The 20756-nt window shown below is 49.5% G+C and overlaps 1 protein-coding gene across 9 annotated transcripts in view; it reads right to left on the reverse strand.

Annotated features, from left to right (window-relative positions):
• Positions 1–20756, reverse strand: part of Pax2 (paired box 2) — an 83634-nt gene that overhangs the window by 1514 nt on the left and 61364 nt on the right. For all 9 annotated transcript variants that reach the window (XM_041661477.1, XM_041661474.1, XM_041661480.1 and 6 more), the window contains 3 exons: positions 17884–18059; positions 15422–15548; positions 1276–1377 (listed from right to left, as the gene is read on the reverse strand). In XM_041661477.1, coding sequence (XP_041517411.1) covers positions 1276–1377; positions 15422–15548; positions 17884–18059 — 405 coding nt within the window. The remainder of the gene's footprint in view (positions 1–1275; positions 1378–15421; positions 15549–17883; positions 18060–20756) is intronic.

Here is a 20756-nt window from a genome sequence, read left to right on the forward strand (position 1 = left end):
CTTCTGAGCTCAACTGTGACCAAGAGGAACTGAGCTATCTCCTTCCCCATCGCTAATGAAACAAGTGTAATTTCCTCATCAGCACTAGATTCTGTTTAACGACTCCCCCCTTGCCACCGTGAGCTCTCTGCGGCTCCCCTCATCCCCACCTCCCTGCAGACTCCCCACCCCCATCTTCCCACTCTTTCCTCACCCCCCACTTCCCTAAGACCTCCTCCAGCCTCCACCTGCACAAGGATCTACCTCCAAAGCCTCTCCTGGCCCCCTACCAAGGCTTCTACTTGCCTTCTGTAGAGCCTGAGCAGGATTCCCTTCATCCACACCTCCAGCTTCTTCCCGTCCCTATTCTCTACTGCCCTACAGTAGACTCCCTAGTTTTCTCCACCCCACTTCTGCTTACTCAGGACTGTTCCTTGATGGATGAAGACAATCACCCTTTCTAGCCTCTTCTTCTCCCCCTTCCAGTGAAAGTTGAACTTTAGGAACAGGGCAGACAAAAGACTCCAGAGGCAGTGGGTTGCAGGTTGGGAAAGTCTTGGTCATTTTAAGACAAGAGATTTTGGTGTTTCTTTGCCTTTAAACCACACCCATTTGGGATGGACAGTGGGGATAGCAACCACCAGGCTTTAAATACAGTCTCTGCCTCCTTAATTCCAAACCCAAGTACAAGGCCTCTCAGCAAAAAAAAAAGGTGCACTGGAGTCCCACAGGGCCCAGAGGAGCCCAGAGGCCCCTGTCCTCTGAAGAAGTATAGAGGTGTTCTAGATCCTTTCTCTCTGAAGTTGGGGTCTCTCTGTTTCCCTCCTGTCCTCCACTCCACTTTGAGACTAGCTTCCTTCTCTCTCTAAATTAGGGTTGGTTCTCTATAGTGCTTTCCCCCTCTGGCTTGGTGTGGACCAGTGTGGCTTTGTCTGAATGACTGCCATGCCCCTGAAAATGGTCTTTGGTTCCAAGTTTCCATGGAAACCAGGGCAGGCTCTTCCAAGCAGTGTCAGCTAGCTGGGATGGGCTGGAGCATTGGGAGCATAGGCTTGGATGGTTGGATGCTGAGGAGGGGCCATAACCTACAGCTCTGTACACAGGGGCACTTCTGAGTTTCCTCCTGGCATTACTTCTAAAGGGCGAACTGTGGCTTCTAAGGAGGAGGAGGGATGAAGGACAATGGTTTGCCGGACAGTGGTTTGTTGGCTCTCCTCCCACTCCCAGCCTGAGACTACAGACCATTCAGCAGCTCACCCACAATTTAGATCAGACATCTCCAGTATTGTCACCTACCAGGCACCATTCCTGCCAGGGTGGAGGTAGGATAGCTCCCCTGGCCAGTGGGGGGCACATGAGGGGGGTAACCAGGTAGAGTGGTGCTCGCCATATCACGACCTGGAGAAACACAAAGGGGAAGGCATGAGGCCCAGAAGAGAGGGGACTGCCTCAGCTCACTCCTGGATGCTAGGAGGAGGAAGGAGATGGGCATCTGAGCCATCGGGCCCTGAGTGCCTGAATATGGGTCCAAATGTCTAGATGTGTGTCCGCCATCAGCCTTGAGCGTGTGTGCATGTGTGTGTGTGTGTGTTTAATGTTACTCATTGTATATCTGTGCATACATGTATGCCTGCCTCAGTCTTTGTCTCCATGATTCCCAACTGAGGAGGAGATGGGTGGAGATGCCCTGGGTTTACTCCTCTGAAGGCACTTAGCTACTGTCGTTCTAGTGGACCTCTGTCATCCTGTCTACTGCTCTAACACCTATCTTTCTCTCAGGTCGAAGGCACCACACTACCACCTCTACAAGAGTAGAGTCCTTCTAAGTGGACCTGTAGATGCCAGGCCTGGAGGCTGGGGGACTAACCGGTGGGCTATTTTGCTATGGTTGGCATATAAGTGATAGAAAACCATCTCTGAAGTGAATCAGGAACTTTGAGGGCAAGCAGGATTGGATCATGTTCCAGTAAGCAAAATCTGCTCCCCCTACCAACAGCCTCCCTGGAAGCCTCTGGTAGTCAGAGCCTACAGAGTGGGAGATGGGACTTCCCTTGCCAGAAGCAGGGAGCCGAGGCAAAGTGAATCAATATTCGAGAGATACTTCCACACAGATACATTTGTCCTGGAACACAGCAGCATGTGTCCATTTCTGTGGAGGGGCACCTTCTAGCATACTCCAGTCTTCATGGACAGCATTGGCTCCTTCCTACCTCCCACACCCCATACACTAGAGCCTGCCCTCTCCTGGGGCCCATGTATCTGCTGCAGATTCCCCTGTCTTCCTCACCAGATAGTGTCATTCTATTCCTCGGGCCTCTGTCCAACCCTGGGAAGGCAAGGTGTGGCTGGAGGAAGTCATAGCACTCTGTACATCCCCTTAGTTGGGTCCTGGTCATGGTGAGGTCCATGGGACTTTTCATGGCTATTCCATAGCATTTTTCTTCAGTACCATCCACTTGATGGCGTCACCTACTTCATTCCTCAGACGTATGCTTTCTCATCCCCACCTCGACACCTCTGAGAGAGTCATCCTTCTCTAAGAGTAAAGAGCCACTGCTCAGGTTTTTCCATTTCCTGCTGCCTGCTGAATGCCTTCATTAGCTGTCCACTGTCACCTCAAACTCAATAGGAATAAAGGCACATTCATCTTCTTCTCCATCAGTTTCCCAGCTCTTTTGAAGACATACCTAAAACTTCAGAGCGCTAGACACAGCCTTCTTTCCCCATCGCTTCCAATATGCAACAGATTCTCCTTAGCCATTTCTGTTGTATTCATTTCTATTCTCTCTGTCACATTTGTAGTTCGACCCACGAGTTCCTGCCTTTGGCTTGCTCCAGTGGTTTCTCTTTGCTTGTATTCCTGCCTTCACAGTCTTCCCCCTTACCAATCTAAAATGTGGCTGCTAGCCCTTCTGAAACACTGCTTGCTTTCAAATACTGCCATTGACTCCCTGTAGGCTACAGTTTGAACAGGGAACTCTCCAGACTCCATGTCCCCCAGGTACTCACCCCACTTGGCTTTCCTAGCTCTGATTCTTACTTCTGGTTGAGTTTGTTTTCATCTTGTGATGTAAAATGCCTGTGCTTGGATGTAACCTTTGCTTCCTTCTTACTCATAGTTTTCTTCCAGCTCAAGCCTCTACATTCCCATCCTTCTACTCCTCAAGGAAGTTTCTTTCAAGTTTCCATGACATCTGTGTTCCACGGCTGACTACATCAATGTCACTATATTACAAAATGCAATGTCAGTTCTGCTGTTTCATGCCAAACTGACCATAACTCATTCAAGGGTAGGACCTACATTCTGATCTATCCTGCATAGTTGAGAACACAGTAGACTCTCAGTAAGTACTTATTGATCAATTCTTACAATTCCTCCATTGCATCCATAGCTGATCCCTGATGGATGACAATGGGTTCTCATTGTTTCATATGTGTTGGTCTACTACAGAGCAGCACAACTAAAACGAAACCTGCTTGTGTCTTTTCCCTTTAACAGTCCATTGAAATGGGGCTGGAGAGGTAGCTTTATGGTTAAGAGCACTGGCTACTCGCCGAGAGGACCCAGGTTCAATTCCCAGCAGCCAAATGACAAATCACAACTGTTTGTACTTCCAGTCCCAGGGGACTGATGACCTCTTCTGGCCTCTTTGGGTACCAGGCATGTGGTGCCTACACATGCAGGCAAAACACCCTTATTTATTAAAATAAATAAAAGCTTAAACATTTGAAAAATAAATTAAAACAATAGCGGAATTTTTACAAAGATTTTCAGCGGTAGATTTATCTCTGGTGACTCAGATTTACTATGCAACAGAACGGTTTCCTTCTATGCCTGTCGGGTGTGGCTATCGCCTTACACGTCCTGAGATGCACTAATCAGACAACCAGCAAAGAAGATGCCACTTCTGAATCCCAGGCAGTAGAAGAATCTGCATTTGCTTTTCGTTTGTCCTATTTTGTTTTGTTTTGAGACAATCTTGCACCTAGTTCATGCTTGCCACAAACTTGTGATCCTCCTGCCTCAGACCCCTGAGTACTGGGATTACAGATGTGTGCTACCACAACTTGCTTGTGTTTGCTTTGTTGTAGGTTTTCTTGTAGTGTGTGTGTGTGTGTGTGTGTGTGTGTGTGTGTGTATAATTTTGTTTTTCAAGGCAGGATTTCTTTGTGTAGCCTTGACTGTCCTGGAACTAGCTCTGTAAACCAGCTGACCTCGAACTCAGAGATCCACCTGCTTCTGCCTCCTGAGTGCTGGGATTAAAGCTGTGTCACTGACTGACTTCTGTATTGACTTCGATTGCCAATAAAAAAGTGCACATCTCCTGAGCATCTCTCAGCAGAGAAGACCCAAAGCTCACAGCAAGAGAAAAACACGTATCATTTCCTAGAGAGAGAAATGAATTATTTGGCATTTATTTGCCAGAGAAGACCCAAGAGAAAAGGGGATTATGGGAGATGTGGAGGTTTTGAAGCTAGAGAGATATAAAACATGATTCTTCCAGGCCCTGTGATCTCAATATCCACAAAGCAGCCAGGAAGCAGAGTGTGCCTCCCTCCTTTTTTGCCCCTCCCTTCTTATTCTTTCTATTGTTTTTCATTCTGACATCATGCCCTTTTTGTTAATAATAGGAAAATTGAATTTGATCTTCACTGCCGTCATTCTTACAACTAGTTGAACACAAGTTCCCCACAATGGAAGGTATCCACATAAAACAACAGACCAAAACAAAACAACAAGACCCAGAAGAAACAAAGAAAGGGTGGATGGTCCAGAAGCTGTCTCCAGTCAATTCTCTTGCAAAGTTTATTCCCACAGCTACTTGGCCTGCAAAATGGCATGTTCAACTTCCAGCAGGTAGAAGACTTTGCCTACTAAGAACTGCTCCCTGAACGATTGATTGGAAGGCACGTTTCCAAATTCTACTTTAAAAAAAATCTATTTCCTTAGTTAGCAATTTAAAATTTGAAAAATAAGGGGGAAGAGGCCCGTGGTGAGGAAAAAGCATTTGAAATTTCCCAGTGTCTGTCCTCCACCTGTGCTCTGTTCTGTAGCGGCATCACACAAAGAGGTCCCTGTGCAGGACCTCTAAGTCAACACGGTGCCAGCCGCTGCATACAAAGTGCGCTCGATGACTTCATTAGTACACAGATGACACCTGACGAGCAGGGAAAAATTGACCAAAGTCTTGCTAGAGCCATATATTCTCCTGGAACACCATTGTCAATAACGGCAAACACACAGTGCAGGAAGTTTTCAAATTACTAAAACTATCATACCATTTGCCCAGCAGCGTTCTTTGAGCAAGCCTCCTTTGGCGAGGGAATATCAATGGGAAGCGGAAGAATTGACAGAAGCGCTGGGTGCTGCAGCCTTACAGGGAGACGGGCAGATGGCGGTGGGGGTGACTCAGAAACTGTAAGATGGCAAACAAGCCGAAGTGCAGGAACAGGAGAAAAGCCTATACGGCAGAGTGCATCGGTTATGAAATACGTGTCATCCCGCGGAAGACAGGAAGCAGTAAAGCATTGGCTTGCTCACTGACACTGCCAGTAACATAAAAAGCACCAGGAATCCGAACGGATAAAAAGTCAACGTCCCTGTGAGGGAATGGGCATTTCATATGGCCTACTTGCCTTCTGATGCTACAAAGCTTTCAAAGATGAGTCTTCGGGATGACTGTGCCCTTCTTTTAAAGGTAGAGAGATGGGGACACAGAGGCATAGTGACTCTCCTGGGACTACATGGCTATAAATGATAGCACCAACATTAGAAGCCATGTCCATGCCACACTGCCTTTAATGGCAGCATGGACCCAGATACTTCCCCAAAAGAGCTGAAGAGAAGGAAAAGAAGTTTTCCAGCAAGCAAAACCTCATACCACTACATAACCATTAAGATGAGGCGAGGAAAAAAAAGGGATGCAAAGAAGGAACAAGCGTCTGGGAGGTCTGTAGTAAAACTCCATGGGGTGGAGTCTTCGTCTCCTTTGAGAGTTCTTTAACACGAAAAAGCCCCTGTGAGAAGCAGCAGTAGTGGAGAGTCTTAAAGTACCCAGAAGTGTTAGAAGCACTGTACTTGATGAGGATGTCTTCGCAGTTCAACTGCGGGAGTCCCTGAAGACTCCAAAGCCAATTTTTGCAGCAGTCGCTCTGTCTGAATCAGACAGTGCACTTTCGTCAGGCATTCCTTAGCAAATGGGCCAAAGCAAATCAACTGTTTTGGAGAATTCTAAGTGCAGCCTCTCTCCCAAGCACGGACAGAAGCAAAGTTCCAAGCTTTATGAGGAAATTAGAGGTTTTAAGTCATCAGATCGTGTGTGCCGTTTGGTTGAATCAGCAATCTCCTGGCTCCTGGTCTTTCTAGCATCCATTGAACAGCTACCATGTGCTTGTCTTCACCCTCATTATCTTACATGTGTTATCATCTCCTTTAATTCTTTATCAATTCCACCACTTGAGCTATCTTTAATCCCTGATTTTTCAGATCAGAAACTGAAACACAGAGGAACTAAGGATTATGGTCAGGATTTCACAGCTATTTGACAGAGAACCTGGATTATAGTAATGTTAGACCAGGAGATTGATACTGGAATGATACTCCCAAATATGACAGACCTAAAGACAGAGTCACCTGGGCTCATGCTAATGAACCTGTCCTGTAAGAGGACATCTTAGACTATTTGTGTTGGTTTGGTTTCTGGAGACAGGATTTCTCTGTATATCTCTGGCTGTCCTGGAACTCACTCTGTAGACCAGGCTGGGCTTGAACTCAGAGAGATCCGCCTGCCTCTGCCTCCTGAGTAGTGGGATTAAAGGTATGCGCCACCACCACCCGGCTCAACACTGTTTTGTGCATCTTAGCTTGCCTCATTTTTGTGCAGCAGGGGATTTTAGACTGGGGTTCACTGATTTGGTAGGGCACCACAGATATATTTCAAGGGTTCCATAGAAAGCTATACGTAAATGTTACTATACCTCTTTCTGGGTAGGAGGTACATTTTAAAAATGGTATTCTCAAAAGTATTCATGACTCCAAAATGAATAAGCTATGCTTATAAAGCAAGCAAGCAAACGAGGGAAACTGTCGTTTGGTAGAAGAAACTGATTTGTTTGTGCCTTCTCAAACAACATTAATGAAACCATATAAGAAACAGCCAAGTGTCAAGCATCAGGCTTATCTCAAGTCCAGGTCTATGTCCGTGTTCAGAACTAAGAGGGAAGCTGCCCAGTCACAGAAACTGCTTCTCGAGAGAATCTGGCAACGAGGCTCATTAGACACAGATTTACACAGCAGAAGTTCTACCCAAAGACTTTAGAGATGCTGTTGCTTGGCATCTTTCTCGGAAGATGAGCATTTCTGCTATCCATTTGACACTGCGGAGAACCCTAAAGCCAGAAAACATAACTCTTGTTTTACTGCCCTAGCCTCACATTTGTCTGCCTCCCATATAAGGTGGCAAGAAGGAAGACATTAGATTTCCTCAAGGCTAGTGGTCTGTGCTTGTATCTGACACAAACATAGTGCATGCAAGAATATAGCCGCCGACTTTTTAATTGCTGCCTAAATTATTTTATCTTTGCATTTACAAGTTATATGTAATACATTAAAACAGTGACTCTTGAATCTATAAATGATGCTTTCAAGAGAAGGAAATCGCGTTCTATGTATTTCATTTTGGTTTTTATTTCTAAGATTTCCAGACTCTCCCCAGGTTTGCCTTCTAGAGCCTGTGGAAGGACCCCACTTACACCACTGTGTGGGCTTGCCTGCTCCAGATTCCAGCAGAGGGGGCTGTGCTCACAGCTCAGGGTGGCTGTTCTCCTAGCTGAGCCGCTTGTCCACTGACAGCTGGACCTTTAGTCCCTCGAGGTATCCTAGGCAGAGATGCTAGACCTGCACTGGCTCAGTGAGGTCTGTGCCTCGACCGCCAAACATCTGGGCACAACTGGTCAGGCTATTTCCACCTTCTCCTCTCACACAAGGCCCTTATAGGGCTGTGCTCTGCAGAATGGGGGCGGAGGTAGCCCAGGAGGGGCTTTCTTCTAACTTGGCCTGGCGTGGATGGAACTGCTGCCTCAGCCTGAGAGAAATCTAAGGAGAATCGCACTTTCAAATGGCCAGAAGGAAACTTGGCTCACTTACAGAGGTGGAATTGTGACTTGGGAAGGTACCGTCTTCTCTGACTCCACGAGCAAATGAAAAGCAGAGTTGGGCAGATGCCGGTGCCCAGGCGGTTGGGCAAGGCGCTCACCCGCAGGCTCAGTGCATAAGAGACCCTCGTGCTGGGTGGGCAGAGGTTAAGCCGGTTTGCACAGTCTCCTGCCACTCCCGGGTCTCCCAGTTCCTCTCTGGCTTTATTTTGTTCTCTGAGAGAGCTGGGTTGTCAGGCCTAATCCTTCTGAAAGCACAGTGTTTCTCAGACTCTCTGTGTAAGTGAAACTCTAATCCCAAGGAAGACGGCCACTTAAGCTGCTGGAGCATTAGCCTGTTCCTGGAGCCACCGCTGGATTTCCTCCTCTCTGCCAGGCAGCCCCACTGCCACCGGGGAGGAGAGCAGAGGATTCCAAGCTGAAGGCAGCAAAGCCCCTCGGAGTGACAGGAGCGGCAGGGCTGCCTCACAGAGCTCAGGGTTAAAGAGGCATCGGCTTATTTGTCCTGAGGGTCTTCCTGTCGCCTTGTGGGTATCTGGTTCTCTGAGAAACAGGTTCCAAGTCTTGCCTTGGTGGCTTTCAGGCCAGTAAGACATTTCTGAGCCATCCCTGTGACATTCCTTAGAGCACCACCATTCAAAATTCCCGGTCATTCAGGAAAGGCTGTACTAGCAGCCTTCTCCTTAGACAGCCTCTGCTTAGGAAGTGCCAAAGAGCAGAGCAAACAAACTCCGTGTTGAGGGGCCCCTCTCTGGGCCACCCTAAGCATCTCTAAACAACATTCGGCAGCTGAAAGGGTCTTTCCATCTCCCTCATTGTGAAAACAGGGTGCTTGCCCAGGCAGCCAGCCCTCCTTAGCCTGAGCTGGGCACTGTACAACCGCACATATTTAAAGACCATGGGTTTTGTGACAATGTTTTGATTCACACTAAGAGTCCCGTCTCTCTTATCGCTAAATCACTTAGAGTACATGATGAAGGAAAAGCGTGGTCCGTTTGACATGCCCAGCATCTTGGGCTTGTTTCGTGGATAGAAGAGATAAAGAGAAGTGGTAAAAACTCCCATGATGTGGACCACGTTCTGGCTCAGCTTAGAAGGCCACAGAACAAGGCTGCTAAGATGCCCCAAACCCTTGTCATATTCCCATAATTCCCTGTGTGGTCCCAGTGTTTGCTTCTGCTCAGGCCCACTTCTGGGGAGACTAGCCCAGCATTCCTGGGATGGCTGGTAGGAAAAGATGTGGGTATATGTTACAACACTTCAGCTTGGGTTCTACTCTAAAGAGTGAGCTAAATGCTCTTCTTCACAACTCTCCCCTCAAAAGGTAGACTGGATAAAAGAGGAAAGGAAGAGTCCCCATCCAGTACTTCCCTAAGCTGCAGGCCCTGGGCACCAGCATATCTGTCAATGTCTCATTGCTATGGAAATGCCTCCGTAATTAAATCACAGTGAGGTCTGGGGCTTGAGGTCCTTGGGGATGTAGCTAGAGGCCTCAGAGATAGCTGGAGGAGGCCTCACCTCTTTGCCTCAGGCCTTCTCTGCCTATATAGAGGTGTTGAGGAAAAGCCCTCTGGTGTGGGTTGATCACCACTGGAATGGGGCTCTTAGACTCTTCACAGGTCTGGAGTTGCCCTCACCCACTTCTTTCAAGGCTCGAGGGAAGCTCTGGTGTCTGTGCTCTAAATTCCTCCAGCTAATCAGGAGCTGTGAACCAACAGACAAGAGCAGGAGACTCCCAGCCTCCTTTGGCAGCATTTCTGAGCTTTTATTGCCTTCTCCTACCTGTAAGGGAATAGCCAAGGGCTATGTGTTTATTTTAGGGGGGAAATGCAGTTGCATTGGAAGGGGGTTGTTAACTACAGGAAAGGGGAGGTCCCTGGAGGTGCTCAGGACTCTTTGAGTAGAGGAGGAGGTTTCCCAGGGTCCACAACTCTCTCTGCCAAAGGGTCACTTTGCTGTCCACTGGAGATTTGGGCAGCATGTGCAAGATGCTGCATTGGCACCCTGCAGCCAAGGTTGTACTGGCATTGCTGCCTCTGATCCCCAGGACCAGGGTCAACCCTGCTCTTCAGCTCTGAACCTGGGGTGTCTAACCTCCTCATTCTGTCAAAGATGACAGTTTCTACCTCCTCTGTCTTGGGTACTCCCCTGTTGGGTAGCACCCCCAAATCTTTCCTGGACTTAAGTGACAGCTTCCATTAAAGCTGTAGTTTCTAGGCAGCCAGGAAAATTGCCCTGAGCTCTTGAATAAAACTACCTCCTCTCCACCAAGGCTGGGAAGATTAGAGTCGAAAGAACTAACCTCCCCTGCAACATACACAGGGGAGGGGAGCGCTGTCCTGGGATCTGAAATCTCTCCTAGTCAATATTATCCAGAAGAGCAAAACTCTGTACTGAGAAGACTCCGAATTAGATAAACTTGGAATAGGCTCGCTCCTCTCCCTTTACTCTCAGTGGCCTTTTGGGTCTCCATTATCTTACAATTGGCTTGGTACCAGGGGAAAGGATCCTGGGTCTAGATCTGGGCTAAAGAAAAAGCTCATCTTTCTCTTCGAGTTCTTCCTTAATTGCTGTTCACTTTGGGATATTCCGTGAGAGCTGTCTCTTGGGGACGTTAATTGTCCTCTGTATTACTTCTGTTAACTTTCTCTGATGGTTCATAGGCACATGAAATGTGGAGGCATTTTTATGATGAGCTCATCTTCTATGGTAGGTTCTTTTGTTTGTTTTTGTTTTTTTTCTCAATGGGAGTCCTCTGCATCTTGGATCATGGGCTATCTCTACATAGAAGGTTTTACTTCATTCCTGCTCACACCAGAGTAAACTATTGTCCCCCACAAAATTCTCTGTATGTTCTTAGCGTGGGGTTCCTGCAGCTGCTTATGGCATGAACTTGGCTTAGGTCTATGTATGAATTTTCCTGGCCCCTTTCCTCGCAATGACATGTACCTCTCTACTTTGTTTCCCTGGGTCACAAGGAAGAAAGCGCCCGTGGCTCTCCAGTCCCTGGACAGTGTTTCCTTGTTCTGTCTCCTTTTCTCTTGGGTCCAAGATCGCACCTTCTGCCTGGTGTATTCTGCCTTAACATCCCTGCGCTAGGGTTTACCTCTACGAGAAGGCCGCCGTGTCTCACAACCTGCTTTGACTCCGACTTTCCTCTGTTTCTGGGTCCAGAGTGAGGTGTGACTCTGTATTAACCAGTCTGCTGCTATATTTTAACCAGCGCTGTCTTATCCATAAGCTTAGTCTGCCTTGTTTCTGAGTACCAGGGCCGTTCCTCTCATACCTTTGACTTTACCGTGGGGGAGAACTGCATTTGCGCAAGGTTTGCCCAGTGCTTGGTGGTGTTGCCCACTAGAGGCCAGTGAAGCCCACTCTATGCAGCTGCTCTGGGGGCATGTGTGCTCCTTAGCCTCTCTGAGAAGCATCGGGGCTGTGCTGGCACCAACTCCCTTCAGCCTCATCACAGTCCACATACACCCAGGAAGTAAACTTGCCCTGCTGTAGAGCAGATTTTGCCCAAGTCAAGACACTCTCGAATCCCCAAGGACTTTGAGGATTCTAGAACTTGTTTTCAGCTTCTCCTCTCAGAACAACATTGCTTTTGGGGTCTCTGCAGGCTTCCCTACTGCTGCAGCCTGGGCCAAGGTCAGAGAGGAAGCCATGGGGAAGAGGGGCTCTTGTTGCTCCTGGTGATGGGAAACTTAAGAAATGAATGCTAGAACAGGTGACCACAGCAGAGTCCCAGATCAGAGGGCTTGGGGAATAGGTAAGGGTTAAAGGCTACTACTCCCCCGTGGGGTCCTTTGAAGAGGATAAGCAGGCTTTGAAGGCAGCTCCAAGCAACCACCCTGAGGAAGCCCGAGGCCAGAGTGCCCCTGGCCCACTCTCCCCTTTTCCTTATCACTTAGTTGAGACTCGGCTCTGTTCCAGACCAGCAGCCTAGAGCAGTGGGCTGGAGCAAAGAGACACAGCCGAGCTAGGGCAACCCAGCAGCAGAGAGGAGCGTGGGTGATAAATTTAAATAACCAGCTTGACTTGGCAGCTTGCTGAGTTGTGATGCAGTGAAATTAAAATCTCAGAAGAACTTCCAAACGCTACCCTGAGAAATTGGTGTCTTGCCTTGGTTCCCTGCTGGAAGCTGGGTGGGGAGGCTCTCAGGCTGAGTCCTAGCCTATGGCAGCCACCCTTGCCTGTGATGTGATTAGCTGTGTCCTGGCCCACTGGCTCCCACTCTCCCTGCCACACAATAGTACAGGCTCCTGTCTCCTCTCAGTCCTGACCTTGTGGAACAGCTGTATCAAGTGGCTGGTGAAGTTTGAAATCAGCCTCTAGTGCCAGGAGGTGGCAGGAATATCAATAAGGTCTGGTTTGCAGGTTGGGCCAAGGCCTTCCCCGCCAGCTTCCTTAAGACCCATTTCTTAGGGTTTGCCTCTTCTTAGGGAGGAGGCTGAGCCGGGTACCTGGGGACTTGCGGATTGCCTTGGCACATCCAAGGCTATAGGCACAGCATGACCTGGCAGCTCCCTGATTTAGCACCCATGAGGCCATGCCTACTACTAGGTTCCCTTTTTCCTCCACCAAAGCCCTTACCATTCTCAGATGAAATAAGCTTTTAAAGAACGTTTGTGAGCTGGATGGAGTGGCTCACTCTTTTTAATCAAAGCACTCAGGAGACTGAGGTACTTAGTTGGACTGTTCTGAGTTCGAGGCCAGCCTGGGTTACATAATGAGGCTCTATGGGGGGCGGGGATAGAAGAATTTCTGCAAATACACCAAGAGTCTCTCTCACCTCCCCAGCATGCTTGGAGCCCAGTTCTCACAGATGTCAACATCTCTCTAGAACTCACTCAAAGTCCATTTGTTCTGCCTGTCCTTGCCACACTGCTTCTTGCTACCTGTCAAGTCCCGGCCCAAAAAAGCCCAGCACGCTAAACCTGTTCCCAAGATGGCCCACGAAGTCTCAGGGCAATACCCGTTTCTCACCTTGACAGTAGCTCCAGCAAATTCTGTTTGTCCCCATAATAAACACATCATGAATCATTCATCTTTAATAGATTATGCAAATTAGGAGGACATAAAATCAACAAAGATCAATAGCTTCAGCCGTTTAATTGCCAGCTAAAACATTTTAAGAATGAGCATAATCTGCAGCTCTTTCTCGAGTAATGGCGCTATTAATCCAAACATTGGCTCTTGGTCTGAGTGTGAACAAAATCATTCCCTGCCCCCAGCCACCCCTCCCTCCCCTCCCCCACTCCCTCCACACTTCTCTCTTTTTTGGTAATTTCCAGTTTCTGAGCGAGTTTCCCCGTCATTACCACTGGCGAACAGCTCCGAATGTTAATGGTTCTGCTTTTGTTACTCCTCGCTTGATTGAAATGTCGCATACAGATTGAGACGTTAGTGCTAACTTGCCACCTGGGAATGTCAAGCTGGGTCTGAAATGAACTTTTCTCACACTTGGATCCAGATGGATCAGCCAAAGATGTTCCCAGGCTGAGCTGGGACCGTTCCAGGGCCATGGGGGGGAGACTGGTGGGGGCTGCTCAAGGTGGAAGCATTTTTCTACATTAGCCCCCCAGGGTCCCTTGCAGCAGGAGTCCTGCCCGGAAGAGCCACATGTCCACCCCCAGGAAGTTCCTGCCTTCTGGACTGCAGCGCTGACTATAAAGGTCCTTACACTCTCTTCCGACTTTTGAGGAGCAGCCACTGTGCCCGAAAGCTGGCCTGGCTTGGACGGACTGTCAGAGAGCAACTATATTGGACTTCAGAGAACTCATATCCAGGGCCTGTTGGTCTAAGCTAGAGGGTTGTCAACCTGTGGGTCGGACCCCTTTGGGTTGCATATCCTGCATATCAGATTATTTTATTATGATTCATAATGTAGCATAGTTAACAGTAGCAAAACTACAGTTATGAAGTAGCAACGAAAAACTTTTATGGTTGGGGTGGTCGCCACGGCGTGAGGCATTGTAAGAAAAGGGTCACAGCAGTAGGAAGGCTGAGAAGCACTGATCTAAGCTGTGTTCTGACTCAGCTGGTGTAGCTCAGGTCATCACTCCGAGAAGCCGAGTCAGCCCAGGAACCCATCAGAGACTCAGTCTCTGGATTCCTAGCCAAAGACTACAACTCTGTTTTTGCTGGACATGGCTGTATGTCTTCAGGAAAGCATGGGAGATGTAGGGCTCTCTGGAGCCCCCTGGAGGGGCCTCTGAGCCCACCTCTGCCTGAGTTGAGCTTCTAGCCACAGGAAGTCACCAAGTCACCAACACAACAAATCACCACAGAGCCCTGTCCTGTATCAGGGCCCCTGCCTGCTCCCTATCTTTGCCACTGGATGTGATGCTGGCTGCCTACAGCCTTGCTGCCCCGTCCCCAGTCAATCTCAGCTCACTCACAGGTAACGCCCCAGTGTCTCCCAATCCCCACCGAGACCCTTCTCAATCATCCTGTCTCCCAAGGTACAAACGGCACATTGGCTTTAGTGCCTCCAGAATAATTAGGTGAATTTTAATAACACCTCGATGTGTGTCTCTCTTACTAGAGCTCTCTCCTGGCCTGGAAACCCTTCTGTGGCACCACGGACCTTCTGAAGCTGGCCTCTGAGGCCTCTCTACCAGCTTTCCCCTCTATGGCCGCTCCAGCACCTCTGCAACTCTCATCCCTGGAAGGCTTGGCCAGGGTGCCTCTGTCCTATATTTGACCTCCCCTGGCCTTGGAATCCAACTTTCCTCTCGGTGGCTTTCTCCAGGAAGAAGAAAGCAGAAAGGCCGCAATAACTGTGTTCCACTCTGCAGGGCCACTACTACACCCTCAGGTTCCAGGCCACAGCTACTCAAGCTGCACGAGAGAGGAAAACTAGGTCCTCAGCAACGTCGGGGACAGAGAACCTTGAAGGCTAGAGGCTGGGGACCTCTTAGTCACTTTCCTCAGCTGGCCTCTTTGCCCAGACATTCTTCTGCACACGTCCTAGCCAAAGACTGGGAAGGCTGGACAACTTGGGGAGAGAGAGGAAGGAAGGAAGAACAGAAGAGAGCAGGCTCCTAACCCCCACTTTTCAGGCTGAAGCCCAGAGCCCCCACCACAATGTTTCAAGCCTTCATCCACACACATCTGTTCAGTAAGGCTCTCCCTCCCTCTCTCTTTCCTTCTCTCTCTCTCTCTCTCTCTCTCTCTCTCTCTCTCTACCATGGCAGGGGACCCACTTGTCACACTGGGCCCCAGATGGCATCAACTGAGGCACCCCACTGAAAGCAGCACCCCACCCTCCTGGAAGCCCCCTTACCGGTCACGACGGGGTATGTCTGTGTGCCTGACACATTGCTGCCCAGCTCGGGGTTGGCGGATGCAGAGAGACCTGACTTGACTTCATCAAGCCCAGGGGTCAGGGCCGGGAGAGAGTACTCATTCCCCTGGGAGGAGAGAGAAAAGTGACAGCTCTCTATTGATGTGCATACATAGGATGCAGTGTGCAGATGGAGAGGAGGACCCTGGAGCCCTCCCAGATGGGGCAGAAGGAGATGGCTGGGTGGGGCAGGGAGTCGGGGAGAGTTTGGAGAGAGTGGCGGGCTAGTCCATCCTGGGGGTGGAGTTCACAGCGTTCCTGGAGCTTCTTCTTTAGCTTCTGCCTAAGGAGCTCCAGGGGGAGCATAGCAGTAGGGAACCCCTTGCTGAGACGTGTGGGGTGCTCGGGTTCCTCTGAGCAGGAGTCTTGGGGAGCAGAGATGGTCCCTGACACATGGTCAAGGTAGTTGTTGGGGGAAGAGCCTCGTGGGGCCTCCAGCCTGGCACTGCTGGGTTGGCTGATGGGGTATGGGCGCCCCTTTTTAAAAAACAAACAAAGACAGCCCCATGGGCCCTTTGCTCTCTGCCTGTGCACTGGGGTATGAAATTGGGGAGGGGGAGAGTCCACATGGCTAACAGAAGGGTGGGAGGGGGCCAGCCATTGAGTCTGAAAGGGTGTCCTGCCCGAAACACTTGGGTAATTGCCTTTTTATTGCAGCCACCACCAAGCCAGACCCTGGAGCTGGGCAGCCCAGGAGCCTGCACAGAGCAGGAAAAGTTGCTCTGATTAATATTACGTTAAATTAAAACTGATTTTCTGCTCTTTCGGGTCCGTTTTTTTTTCCTTCCGCTTCCTGGCCCCCCCAGAGGACCCCCTCCCCTCTCTGGCTGGACGGGATTGCCTCGTCATTTCCAATTCCTTCTCGTATTGATCTTCCTGTAGAAATCAGTTTTGTAATTAGCTGCAAATTAGGCCTTCTACTGGGGGTGAAGCTGCCCCCTGATTTATCACCAGAGTAATTCGCTGTGATCGGAGAGAAATTAAAATGAACTCAATTAGGCTTCGGATTTGCTTTATGGGCCCTGCTCTGAGTTTCAGGGGGAAAAATGACTGTGCTGGTGTTTAATAGTCTAATGAAAGTAAATAAAGGTTATTCATTGTAATACAGCCGGGGACTTGGGGAGGGTGCACTGAGCCGCCCGCCTCGGCCAGCTCCTCCTTTGTTGGTTTATGGCTCAGGGCACCTTAAAAAGACTTTTGATTTTTGTTTTATGAAGACAAACAGCTTATGGGATAAAAGGCCGGGCGGGGAGAAAGTCGAGAGGCTAGGAGCTGTTGGAGACTTTGAGTGTAAGTGTGCTATGTGAGCTTGAGGGGCTTTGCCAGTGTACAAGCGTGTGTATGTGTGTGTGAGCACGCAAGCGTGAGAATCACAGCAGGCTGTGTTCTGCTGCACTCCGAGGCCTGACCTAGGTCACGTATGTAGGCAGGCTGGGGCTATGGTGATGTGCGGGTGGAGGCGTGTGCTAGAGGAGTGTTGAGCGAGTGACCTAGGAAGCATGCACACTTACGGGGTTTGCAGCACGGCTGAATTACATAGCTAGAGCTGCATGCCAGGGAAAGAGCGGGTACGGTAATGGGAAATGGGAAGTCTTCTTTAAGTTTTAAAATAAAAAAAAATTATAGGGTGGGGAGTAGGTCATCCCATGGCACACATGTGAAAGGCAGTCTGTGGAGTCAGTTCTTCCCCTCCGCCTTTACATGAGTCCCGGGACCAAACTCAGGCTGCCAGGCTTACAGCGCTGAGTGGCAAGTGCCATTCCTCTCTGAGCAATCCTGCTAGCCCTGAAATGGGAGGTCCTTGGGGATACGCTTCCAAGTGGTGTGTTTTGCTGATGTGGCATGTGCTCCAGGCTGTGTTGCGCTCTGTGCACTTCTCTGTCTGTGGGCATGGTGGGTAACTAAGACAACCAGCGGCTGGTCTGGGTTCAGAGTAGGCAGATGCATCAGAAGGCAGCCAGGTGGGCTTTCCTTCTGACACAGGACAAGAGGATCTTTACTGACTTTCTGTAGGACCTCGTGAGGGCTGGGCACGGGTTGGAGCAAGGGGATATTTCTGTTTGGGTTGGAGTAAGGGGATATTTCTGTCCTTGTACCAGGGTCACAGAATGCAGAGCTAGGGTGGGGGACTGTGGAATGTTGCACTGCCCTTCATAAGGAATTGGAAACTCTGAATTGAGATAATATTCATCCTTTCACCAGAGCTCATCATTTTCAGCAACTACATAGTGGAATACATATTTCTCTCAGCTATGCCTTAACAGTGGTCTGTGCTATCACGGTCACAAAGTGCACACATAGTAGCCATATGAACGCACACCGTGCTGGGTGCTTGGTGTGAGAAGGGCTGTGCTCCACCCAGTTCCTTTCTGTTCTGGGTGAACAGGAAGCTCCCCTCTCACCTGTTCTGATTTGATGTGCTCTGATGCCTGGAAGACATCTGGATAGGAAGGTCGTTCAAATACCCGATCCAAAGCTTCCAGCTGCTGCTGGGTGAAGGTGTCGGCTCGCAGGTGCTTCCGCAAACTGTCCACACCGCTCTGGGAGTCTCCATTAGGGACAGAGCCCTCAGATACATCTGGGGAACACATAGACACTTAAGGCATGAGCACGAGGCCAGCAGAAACAAGGAAGGATGCAGTGGGTAAATGATTGGGCACTGTGCCTCTGCTAAGGTCCCTTACTTCTAGTCCATAAACTAGAGGAGGAGGCTGGAGGCCTAGGCCTAGAGGCCAGAGTCTGGCCCTTCCTCAGAGACCTGGCTGAGGAAGTCAGAGCCCTGAAAGAGTTGAGAAGAGAAAAAGAAGGGAGATCATAGCTGTGTGGATAAGAAAGACTAGGCAGAGGTGGAGACAGGGGGTCCCACGAAGCTGCTTTCAAGGCAGAGGTGGAGCCTGGGGGTCCCACGAAACTGCTTTCAAGGCTCTCTTTCCCCAAGACCTCCACCCATCCCCCAGCCTGAGTCATCTAGGTCTGGGTTCCCAGACAGGCATTACTGTGGAGAATTGAACTGGGTTCAGATAAATTTCAGTTCCAACGGATTCCAGGGGCTGAAAATCATCAAATCTTTGAAGCTGAGTATAACACAGAGTATGGGGGAAAGTAATTAACTTCTCCCAAGGAGGAAGGGTTCTGAGAGCAAAGCTGAGGTCCCCTGGCTGGGCTGGAGACAGAGCAGAGGAGCCATGTACGGTTAGCACCCTGGACAGACTCCAGAGAACATGCAAACTGCTGTGACCTGGCACCATTCTCCCCTGGAGGGTCCTGGCTCAGGCCTCAGCAGGAGCTAGCTCCCTGGACACCTGGTTATTCCATCAGGTTTCCAACAAGAGACAAGGCTTGCTCCATGGGAAAAGGACTGGAAAGTGACCACTAGAGCCCATTTCCAGCCAGAAGGCAGTCTGGTCTCCAAGTGAGGTTCCATGGTCCTCGTTTGCTGTCCATCGCCCTGTTTTGTCCCCGCCTTCCAGTGTTGGGTCACTTGGAGCTTTTAGAGCATACTGAGAACAAAACACCTGCCCCACAGCCCCTTTGAGCCCTCACCTAGCAACTCTCCTGGTCTTCCAGCCCCAGCCCTCCATCCCTTGGCTTCCCTCAGCCCATGACAAGCTAGGGAGCCTTGGACCTGGGGCCAGCCTGTGCTTTAGGGCCCAGGGTGTTCTTCTGGGACTGTTATATATATCAGTTTATAGGTGATTATATGATATGATATAATCAATATCGCATTATATACAGTAACATCGTACAGTATCATTTGGGAGACCATAGAAAGTATTACATATTGATTAACCTCAATCTACAGCCATCCTCCCTCGCTGGCCGCCCAGATGGAGCAAAAGGCACTGCTTTCCAAAAGGACTTCCCATCTTCCCATCATACTGTGCAGGAGCAAAGAAAGAGTGTGGAGGGAGGAGGGGAGAAAGGAAATATGTAGAGGGAGAGGGGAGGGAAGAGAACAAGAGAAAAAGAGAGAGAAAGACACAGAAAGAGAGAGACACACACACACAAAGATGGGTCTGAGGTGGGCAGAGGCAGCCTTGGTGGCATTCCTGTGTTCCTGTGGATGCAAGACCTGGTAGCTGTACTTTTTCTGCACGGTTCTGGAACCATGTGTGACCCTGTAGGGAAACTGGACTACAGTATACTCATTTCCCCTTTTGTGTGGGTGTTCTCTGTGCATATATATGTGAACGTAATAAACATCTGGGTGAATAAGTGTCTCGATGAGTATGAATGACAGTGGGAATCTTTTTTGGAATTACGCGTGCATACAAGTAACGCGAGCCATACCCCCTTTCTCCCGCGAGCATCTTTTTCCAGAATGCATATCTCCCCACCTCCACCGCCTGTCACCATGGCCCACTGTGCCTGTCTCTGCTTGCAGCCCTCCTGCTTTCCAGGGAAGCCCTGCTGCCAGGCCCCGTGAGAGCAGCATCAGGAGACTTGGTATTTATTGCGCCTACTGAATGGGTTCTAGGGAGCAGACGGTACATTTGTCTGTGAGCATGCATTCAAATATGTGTGTGAGTGTGAGCACACACACGTGGCAAGAGGCATTTCATGCCTCTGTGTGGATTTGTGTACATGCCTGTGTGTGGCTTGCTTCACCCTGTGACCAAGATATGTGTGTGTGTGTGTGTGTATGTGTGTGTGTGTGTGTGTGTGTGTGTGTGCAGGAGCTGAACTAAAGCTTTGTCCTCAGGTCACTGGCTGGAGGAGTCTCTTTGCCTTCATTTATTCAGGGGCCCTTCAGATCTTGACAAATCTGTCACTCTAAATTTGCGAGAGATTATGGCGCTCTCTCCCCAGCCCGCAGAGAGGTGATATATGATATCTGCTGCCCCTATTGATTGCCTGATCTGGTGGCAGAGGCCGGCGAAATGAACTTGAAATGAACATCATGCCTCAACTCATTGTGCGTATAATACACTACTTAATCCCACATTTTTCAGCCGCTATGGAATTCAATTGATCAATCATGTTCCACTGATAGTACTGTTTTAGGGGTTATTGCTGCTCCCTCCGCTCACTGACCTTTTTATTTATTTATTTTTTTGTACACACTGGCCCTGGTGGTAAGACAGGTTACAGAGGCAGCAAAGGAAAGCAGGGGAGGGCTGGAAGGGAAGGAAAGAGGAAGCTCACTGCTGGAAGAGGAGGCACTGGGAGGTGGAGACTGAGGAAGGGGAGAAGGGAAGTAGGGCAGACAGGTAGAAAGAACGTGCTAGTGGCTGGTGCCAGAGGACAAAGCTGGCAGAGAACTCTGACCTCAGGC

Source organism: Microtus oregoni, unplaced genomic scaffold, assembly GCF_018167655.1.
Source record: "Microtus oregoni isolate MIOR12 unplaced genomic scaffold, Mior012 000012F_ref0000307, whole genome shotgun sequence".
NCBI lineage: Eukaryota > Metazoa > Chordata > Mammalia > Rodentia > Cricetidae > Microtus > Microtus oregoni.